The 10,327-nt window shown below is 43.1% G+C and overlaps 1 protein-coding gene across 1 annotated transcript in view; it reads left to right on the top strand.

Annotated features, from left to right (window-relative positions):
• Nucleotide 1: 1 nt before the first annotated feature.
• Nucleotides 2-10,327, top strand: part of kcp (kielin cysteine rich BMP regulator) — an 85,943-nt gene continuing 75,617 nt past the window's right edge. The window contains exon 1 of the mRNA XM_067389972.1: nucleotides 2-158. Within this exon, the coding sequence (XP_067246073.1) occupies nucleotides 44-158 (115 nt within the window). The 5' untranslated portion in view covers nucleotides 2-43. The remainder of the gene's footprint in view (nucleotides 159-10,327) is intronic.

Raw genomic sequence — 10,327 nt, 5'->3', positions numbered from 1 at the left:
TCTTTAGTTTTAAGTGACTTTGTGACAACTCTGGCTGGTGAGAATGTGGCTGAAGTCTGTAGTTGGATATCTTGTCTGGAATTTGATTATCCTTTGGAATGTTTGTGACTGTGTTCAAACTCATCAGGACGCGAATCCCCCGCGAGGCGCTGAGACCGGTGAGAGCAGCTGTCAGTCAAACACAATACATTGTTTCATTGATCTGTGCTACCGCTATATTGCATCACTGATGGATTAGAGGAACCAGTGATGGATGAGTGAGTGAGTGTGTCTTTCTATTGACATGTCCACGCTATAATCCAGTGCAGGACATGCCAAGATAAAGACACAATATAAGACAAATCAAAAATTATTCAGACATTTTTTATATATTTTTACTAGTGAGTGCAGGACACTATAGTTCATTTATGTAAGTGAGCATAGCAAAATAAAGTAAACTGTGACATATTATATACCCAAAAATAACACTTTGTGTTATCTGACATAATATTATTTTTTTCTGACACAGTTTAACTCTGAGATCTTGTCATATTTTATTAGCTTTTTTTAAACTATAGTGAATGAAATGTTCAAGATGTCTGAATAAATTTTGTTTTGACTGTATATAATTATTATATTTGCAGTTTTATGACATTTTAGAATAATCTAGACTACATGGAATATGTATTACCTGTCACCACATGACAATTTAAGTGAACTGCACAAACGTTTATATATATATATATATATATATATATATATATATATATATATATATATATATATATATATATATACTGAAAAAATGAAAGATGACTATACAGGAAGATGTACAGGTGTTGCAGCACCTAATATAAGCATTTACAAAAATGACTCTTAAAGTTAGCCTATGGTAAAATCATACCTAAAACATCTATTCTGAATAAGTGAAAACATTTTTTAAAGACGTCTTTTTGAAACTTTGTTCCCTTGTTTGGGAACATCTCCAAATTAACAGTTTTCCCCATATGCACATTTTTTTTTTTACAATTTATCCCTAATATTATAGCTAGTCAGAAACATCTAAATGAGAACATTACTATTTTTTTAAGTAAAGCTAATAATGATTATTACAGTTTTTCTCAGTCGCTTTGGCACATTTCTCAGATCAGAACTGAAAAATTCTCAAAACTACATCATCTAGTCACTTGTGCACATCATAAAAGCAATTTCTCATTCTTCTGAACAAATTGCAAATGCTTTAGTACATTCAGGCAATTGATTATGTACAATTGTCTGCTGTTTCCTACATTATCAATTGCTAATGTCATGTTGCTCAAAATGTATTATGTGATTCTCTGTTGAATAATCTTACCCCTCAAAACATCTTAGTCATTAGTTCATCGCATACGTCATTAAATGCAAAATGGTTGACCTAGTTATCATAAAGTGTCAAGTATATTATCTATACATTTCTATTAGACTTTTGTAGATGTGTCTTGAATTGATGAATTTTGCAGGTGAATCCTGAATTTCACTAATGTATTCAGGGGAATGTAAAGCATGATATCGAAGGGTTACACAGGTAACCTAGGTTCTGTGAACAAAGTCAACACGCCACAGTATGGGTCAGCCTTGCTAAGGATGAGCTGTCAGGAGACGGTATATCAAATTAACCACGCCCCGCTTGCAATCACCGTCTATATATACAGGTGTTAATCACCCGCCCTTTCTATTTTTCCGACTGGCTTCAAGCAATCCCCGAGTGACCACGCCTTGTGGCGTGTTGACTTTGTTCACAGAACCTAGGTTACCTGTGTAACCCTTCGTTCTATTTCACTTCAGTCAACACGCCACAGTATGGGTCAACTGTGTACCAGATAAGGTTAGGAGGGGAATCTAGTGGGGCAATAACCAGGAAAACGATTAATGCAACAGAACATTTTATTAGTTTTCCACATAATTCACAACAAAACCACCAGGTAATAACCTTGACATAGCTTAACATAAAGCAGTTTATACTTGTTCTGCTGCTTGCAGAATAGTAGATGAAACCATCTTAGCAAGGTCCAGGCGATAGAACCTGGCAAACGTCAAAGAGGATGACCAACCTGCTGCTGCACAGACTTCTTCCAGAGAGGCCCCTTTAAATAGCGCCCAAGAGGCACCCACTCCTCTGGTAGAGTGGGCCACCACCCCCTCGGGAGAAGGCATCCCTGCGCTGTGGTAGGCTAGTTCTATCAGCCTGACCACCCACCTTGCGAGCCGCTGTTTGGATACTGCCTGGCCTCGCACTGAGTCCCCGAAACAGATAAACAGCTGATTAGTCCGTCTTAACTGTTGAGTGCGAGTAATATATGTTTTCAGTGCTCTGACTGGGCAGACTAGATGCAATCTGGCTGCTTCTGCAGAATCATGAGGAGGCGGATGAAACGGTTCTAGCACCAATGGTCTGGAGACATAAGAACGAGGTAAAACTTTTGGCAGGAATGAGGGGTTTGGAAGGAGTGAAATAGATGAATCTTCTCCCATTCTCAAGCACGCAGGGTGTACTGACAAGGCATGCAATTCGCTCACCCTCCTAACTGAAGCAATAGACAAAAGAAATGCCGTCTTCAATGTAAGAAGCTCTAGCTCCGAAGACTCCAATGGCTCAAAGGGGTGTTGGGTCAGAGCCTTCAGGACAATGGCCAAGTCCCATGAGGGAACTAGCCGAGATTGAGATGGGCATAATCTACAAGCTCCTTTCAGAAAACATTTCACAAGAGGATGGACACCAACTGTGTTGCCTCCATAGTCCATATGGCGCTCAGATATAGCAGCTACATATCCCCTCAAGGTTGACTCTGTCAGACCTGTATCCAACAGGGACTGGAGAAAAGACAAAACAGACTCCACCTCGCATGAAACCGGGTCTACCCCGTTGGACTGGCACCATCGAGAGAACCTTTCCCACCGAGCAGCATACAGCCGCCTTGTAGATGGGGCTTTTGCCGCATGCAAAGTTGTTAGGACTGCCGCTCCAAGAGCTCTGGAAGGCTCCCGTCTAGCGGCCAGACGTGCAGCTTGTATCTCCCTGGATCCGGGTGCTAGAGTTTCCCCTGGGCCTGAGACAGCATATCTACTCTGACCGGGAGACACCATGGTGATCCCCTCTGCATTGCCACCAAATCTGGCATCCACGACTGCTGGGGCCAATCTGGTGCCACCAGCAGGACTTTGGCCTTCAGGATGCTTACTTTGGCTAGGACCGCTGGCAGAAGAGGAAAAGGGGGAAATGCATAGAGAAGCATCGGAGGCCATTTGTTTGCCAGAGCATCCACTCCTAGTGACCCCCTGGGGCCCACTACTGAATACCACAGGGGACAATGTGTGGTTTCCAGTGAGGCAAAGAGATCTACTTGCGCCACCCCGAACCGAGACCAGATCTCCCGCACCACTGCTGGGTGTAGCCTCCATTCCCCTGGCCTGGGGCCTCCCCTGGACAAAAGGTCGGCTGCCACATTGTCCTCTCCCGGAAGGTGTATGGCCCTCAGGGACACCCCCCGAGCATGTGCCCATAACAGAAGGTCTCGAGCTCTGCTGTAAAGAGACGTTGAACGTAACCCGCCTTGGTGGTTTATGTATGACACTACCGTGGTGCTGTCCGAGCGGACAATCACATGCTTCTCCCGAAGCTGAGGCAGAAAATGGATTAAGGCCTGAAATACCGCCTCCAGTTCCAGCAGATTTATGTGTGCTCCTCTCCACAAGGCACTCCATTGCCCCTGTACTGGATTGTCTCGCCAGACAGCACCCCAGCCTTCCTGTGAAGCATCTGTTGTTATCGTTTCCCTTGAACATACCGGGCCCAGTGTAACTCCCTGCTCTAGGCCTGGAGTGGAGAGCCACCACCGAACTGTTGGAAGACAATCCCTGTCCTTTGGAATCAGTCGCTGTTCATTCTCGTATGGACTCACTTTGTATTTCGCTAACCATAGCTGCAGTGGGCGCATGTGTAGCAATCCTAATGGTACCACCTGACTGGCTGCTGCCAATAGGCCAAGCAGCCTCCGGCCAAACTTCACTGTAACCTGATCCTTCTCGAGGAGCTGGGATAGACATTCCCTCAACACCGATTGCCTCTGGGAAGTCAGAGATGCTCTCATCAATGTTGAGTCCAGGGTTAACCCCAGGTACGTCACCACCTTTGTGGGAACGAGACAACTCTTCCTGCTGTTTAGTCTCAGCCCCAAGTTCTGTAAATGGCTTAGGACCACCTTTATGTTGCTCCTGGCCTGCTGCTCCGTAGGGGAACAAATTACCCAGTCGTCCAGGTAATTTGCTATACGTATGCCCTGACGACGAAGGGGGATGAGCGCTGCATTCATACATTTCGTAAAGGTGCGGGGAGACAATGACAGGCCGAAGGGGAGAACATTGTACTCGTATGCATTGCCCTGGAAATAGAACCTTAGGTACTTCCTGTGGTCCTTGTGAATTGGGATATGAAAATAAGCATCCTGGAGGTCCACTGTTGTGAACCAGTCCCCTTGCCTGATGAAGGTTAAAAGAGTTGATATGTTGAGCATACGGAAAGGCAGCCGTTTTAAATGACGGTTGAATCCCTTGAGATTGAGGATGGGACGAAGATTCCCATCCTTTTTCGGAATCAGGAAATAGGTGGAATAAAACCCCTGCCCTATTGCTTCCAAGGGCAGGTGTGTTATTGCTCCCTTTCCCAGAAGGACTGATACCTCTGCTGCGAGAGACTTGCGCTGTTTCCTGTCTCCTAAAACAGTAGGAACAATCCCTTGAAAACTGGGTGGTCTTGACCTGAATTGGAGTCTGTATCCGAACTCCAAAGTGCTTAGCACCCATGGGCAACGAGTGCATTGGCGCCAGTGGAGGAGCTGTTGACTGGAGAAGTGTGTGGCCGGAGGCTGAGAACCGTCAGCGGCGATTCCTTCCGCCTGACATCCGTGTGATGGAAGTCTCTGCCTGTCTGCCCCTACGAAAGGACTGGCGAACTCCTTGGCTTGGTCCAGCCAGAGCCCCTTGGGCAGCTGGTCTACGCTGACTTGGGTAGGCCTGGTTTAACGATTCAGGCCGAGTCCAGCTACTGCCCCCCGTTGTTATTCGAGGCCCACGAATAGCTGGTGCTCGACGTACAGAGCGTGTCAGTTCCCTTGTCCTACGGGACTGCTCCAACGCTGCTTCTGAAGGGGCTCCAAAGACCTCACCAGGGACTAGTGGAGCTGCTACAACTGCCATGCAGTCTTGGTCCAAAAGATTGGCCTGAGATAGCCAAACTTGACGACGTGCTTGAACCACACTGGCCATTGACTGTCCCAGAGCTTGTGCATGTGCACTTGTTCCTTGGATCAGCATATCCACCACCCGCAATGTCTCTGGAATGTCTTCGCTTGTCAAAGTCGAGGACAAATCCTGCAGCATACCTTCTAAATAAACCAAAAGGAGGGAATTGGTGCATGCAAGTCTCGCAGACAAGGCAGAGGCATGATAGGCTTTCCTCAGCTGACTGTCAACTACCCTACAATGCTTGCTAGGGTGTGTAGCATCTCTGCCAGCCCTGGCAGTTGCTCCTGCCAGCATAGCAAACGTGGGCCCAATCTGCGGAGCTGAAGCCAGCCCATAAGCTGCCGCCCCTGCCAGGTTGCCCAGCTGCGTCCTAGGGAGGGCAGTGGAACTCGGGGCCTTCCACGAAGAATGCAACTCTGTTATAAAGTCTGGAAGTATAGGCAAACCTTCTATTTTCCGGCGCTGTGAGCCTCTGTCAAATACTGAGGATGAAGTTGAAGCAGCTTGTGGAGTTAGGTTTGCCCGCTGTGCTGCCCTAGCAATCACTGCCTTATCTGACGGATCCAAAGGCACAGGATCCGAGGACTGAGAAGAATCATCCCCCATTTCTGAATCAGAGAAGTCCTCTTGATCTGATGGCATGGCATTGTCTTCCCTTCCAAACACACCAGATGCTATCACAGATAACTCATCTGGGTGGCGGCAGGGATGTCCATGCGTCAGCTCCCCAGGACCTAGAGGCCCTAAAGGCCGCTGTTGTGCCTGTAACAAATTATCCAGAGTCTCTTGCATCCCTTGCATTTGCCTCTGAAGATGATCCACTTCTACATGTTTGCGTTTGCGAGATTGCTTACGCCTGACACCTTCCTCCTGAAGATCCTGCTCAGGCCGATACTGCACTTGGCCTGCAGAGATCTCTTCTGGACATTCAATGTCATCTTCCCCTTGCATCTTGATAGGGAAGTGAAAATAAACCAGCTAGCTTTTGTCTTCACAGACAAAGAGGGTTTCTCTGGCTGACTTGAACAATGAATCTCTTCCCACGCTGTGCTTAAAACAGCTTACTCCAACTCGGTAGCTTTTCACCTTCACAGGTGAAGAGGCCCCTTTACAAATGATCTGTGTAACTAATAACACCTAAATTATAAATAATATATCACTTATTATAACAAAACTTATAATAACAAACTTAACCCTACTACTTTAAGCCTTAATACTCACCTTCACGTGTTTGTTTTTATATAACAGATCACACTAACGCGGTAGCTTTAACCCTCGTGGGTAAAGAGGCTCCTTTCCAAACAGCACGCGGCCACGAGGCAACTTTCACCTTCACAGGCAAAGAGGCTCCCGTCCACCAGCTATTATAATGAAACAAAGCAACTGAATCTTACCGTTAACAGCTCTATCGATAGCCAGGAGGCAAAAAAGAGAAAGGGCGGGTGATTAACACCTGTATATATAGACGGTGATTGCAAGCGGGGCGTGGTTAATTTGATATACCGTCTCCTGACAGCTCATCCTTAGCAAGGCTGACCCATACTGTGGCGTGTTGACTGAAGTGAAATAGAACAACCAATGACACAACCAGTTCTCTAAAGCAGTGTTGGGGATAAACAGTTTAGGACCCTTGAGACCAGATGTGTTGAATAAAGACCCGGAGTCAAATTTTTAAAAATGAATAAATTGAAGAAAAATTGAATGAAGAATAGTTTGCAGTTTCATCAGCAGAAACCAGCTTCAAGTCTCACTAGGAGTTCGTAGGCTGCTCTGTGTACATTCACATTTCCATAACAATTATACTCAAGTCAACTAACTACGTCATTACTTCAGGTTGAACGATTCTGATTGGCTAAGGAAAATAGACAAATTTGGTAATCTTCCACATGTGGACAGATAGCCAGAAGCATATCTCCATTCGTCGCGGTGCTTACGAGGGGACTCTGGATTTAGGTACAGGATGTCCTTTTGGGGTCATGACATGATGTCTGCTGATCTCAAGCAGAGTGCCAGGTGTCCACCAGTACAAAAGACCTGCACAGAACACTTAGTGCACATACACAGATACACACATTTCACAGCTTCTTCAAGGTTGAAGTTGATCTGAGCAGGAAACTTTCCCAAAACATCCTGATAACATTTTCTTTTCTCTCAGTGAGAGGTACAGACAATATTCAAAATGATTTTCTAGTATTTGAAAAGGAAAAGAAATGCTTTAACGTACATTGAAAAAGTCATTCAAATAATTTAACAGAAAGATAAATGTTGATTAATAACTTAAAAGATATATATTGGCAGTGGATTCCAGAATCCACTCCTTCAGCAGCTAAAATATGCATGTCATGAATCTTCAATTGAAAAGCATATATAGACAGAGCACAACACAAGAGTTTCAATTTCTGATAATGGAAGAACAACATGGAAACAAACAAGGTCAACAGCTGGGAAGAAGATGAGGAGTAAGGTTGTGTGGTAGGGAGGCAAAACAGAGGAAGAGGTAGATAAGGCAAAGGGTGCAGGCACGTTTCTAGTGAAATAAGGACCGCTATTGTGAGCTATGTTCTCAATCATTACCTTACAATGGCTTATGCGGGTCTAAAGGTGCAGCCGAATATTTGGAGAAAAACCTTTTCCTCAATCATTCAAGCATTTCGTACACATAACAGGAATGTATTTCAGTAATGTGCACTGTACTCTAATATGGTATGCATGCTACAATCTTAAAGGTCCCGTTCTTCGTGATCCCATGTTTCAAACTTTAGTTAGTGTGTAATGTTGTTGTTAGAGTATAAATAAAATCTGTAAAATTTTAAAGCTCAAAGTTCAATGCCAAGTGAGATATTTTATTTAACAGAAGTCGCCTACATCGAACGGCCAGTTTGGACTACATCCCTCTACTTCCTTCTTTAATGACGTCACTAAAACAGTTTTTTGACTAACTTCCGCCCACAGGAATACACAAAAAAGGGGGCGTGGTCTTGTTGCGCTCCCACAGAGAAGAGCAAGAGTTGCGTTTGTAGAGTGTGTTTGTTGCCATGTCGTCGAAACGGTGTTATTTTCACCCCGCAGTCCAATCACCTTTGTTTGGCCTTCCCAGGGATGCTGTACTTAGAGATCAATGGTTACAATTTATGTTTAACTCGTTCCCGAAAATTATAATTGTGGTATCCTTACTGCAATAGTTAATGTTGGACTGCAGTACACATAATGGCCACAAGAGGGGACTATGTTTATGTACATGGCTGTTTTCCGTATGAGGTACTCTTCTGAGTGAGTGCTAATGTTGTACATTTTCTGTCGCTGCTTGTGGAGATTAAAGAGTTCAGTCTCTCGGGAATTATTGTCTTTTGTGTTCATTCGGCACAACACCACAATAATCCACATGTAAAACTATGTGCACGTTATGGTAAGAGGCGTGACCTTTCCGGGCAAGGTTCGCTGAGCTGCTGTCGAATCACAACACAGGAACCGCTGGAACAATCAGAACTTGTTACGTATTTCTGAAGGAGGGACTTCATAGAACAAGGAAGTCATCAGCCCGTTTTTATGACAGTGGAAACAGCGGTATACAGATAAGTAAATTATGTGAAAAATACTGTGTTTTTTTTACACGCGAAACATGAACACATGTTATATTGCACACTATAAACACAATCAAAGCTTAAAAAAAAAAACACGAAAAACGGGACCTTTAATATTACAGTAGCATTTTTACACTTACAGTAGCATATTACACTTGCTTTACACTTACAGTATAGTAAGATAAATGAATTTTATACAGATACATACTATACATATGAATACAATATATACAGTGTATGTATATAGTCTTGTCTTTTTTTATCACAAGGACATTTTACAGTGATTTGTTGACAGACCAACAGTAAATACAAAACTGTGAATCCTGTCCAGTCTTTTGCAACCAGTCTCCCATATACAGTAATGTGTCCATTTGCACTGTTAAAATTGATATGCCATACATAAAAAGTGCAGTCTTGTGCAGTTTCAATCACTGTCATAAAAACCATAGCCATAGTTTACATCTGAAATATCATCATATTGACAACATGGCTAAGCATCTTGTTCGAGAACAATGACACAAGGACTGATATGTTCATTGACATAAATACTTGCTTTTAAAAAATCACCAAGGATTTTGAGCAAGTTACAGGCTTTTGCAGGTAATCCAAAATGTGCTGTTTGTACGAATTGTTTCGAGAAATTAACATACTGTTTTGCAAATTTTAAGGATGATTCGAGAAATGTGCCAAAGCGACTGAGAAAAACTGTAACTCAAATTATAGACTAACCCAAGACCTAAATGAAAACTTTTTTGCAATAGAATTAACATCTCCTGGAGATTTTGATTCTGATTTTAGATTGTTTGGACCATGTTTTTCTCAAACCATAGCTAAGTAAAAACACACGTAAGCTATTTTCTCTCTGTTATCGCTGTCTCTGTTAACCTCTATTTATCTGACGGTTTCTGATTTCTGCCCAGTGCAGGTATGTTTCTGCTTGCCTGCTGAGATTCTTTTTGTTTGTTTATTGTTGTTGTGTTTTTTTTAATTTTCAAAAGAACTTCATCACTTCATGCAACCTATGTCTTCTTCCTCGTCTCTCTATCTCTGTCTGCCCTTTTAAGTTCCTGTCTGCTATCTTTTCAGTCATACAGAAGATAAGAAGATAAGTCACCTAAGATATGGATTGAGACAGTGTGTTTGTGTGTCTGTAGAGCTGCTTTGTCCTGAGGGAAGTTTGGAACAGTAAAGATCTAACAAGGAAAAGGAAGTCATTAAGAGCATTTTCCTCATTTGCCATTAGTGCTCCTCAGGGTTTTTCCCCCATGTCAAAAATAATTTCAATGTTTACCGTTTCATCTGTATGATATAGATACTGGTTAAAAGTTGTTGTTGTTGTTTTTTTGAATAAAGAGCATTGAGCATTAAAGACTTTAAAAAACAAAAACAAAATAAATAGACTGGTAGTGAATTTAACATATCAGATATTTTCATCTGTCAGGACTGTGAGAACAAGAACAAGTAATATGTAGGTAACATGGTACAGT

This window comes from Chanodichthys erythropterus, chromosome 7, assembly GCF_024489055.1.
Source record: "Chanodichthys erythropterus isolate Z2021 chromosome 7, ASM2448905v1, whole genome shotgun sequence".
Lineage (NCBI taxonomy): Eukaryota > Metazoa > Chordata > Actinopteri > Cypriniformes > Xenocyprididae > Chanodichthys > Chanodichthys erythropterus.
Note: the sequence above shows the minus strand (reverse complement) of the source record. Positions and strands in the feature narration are given on the sequence as shown.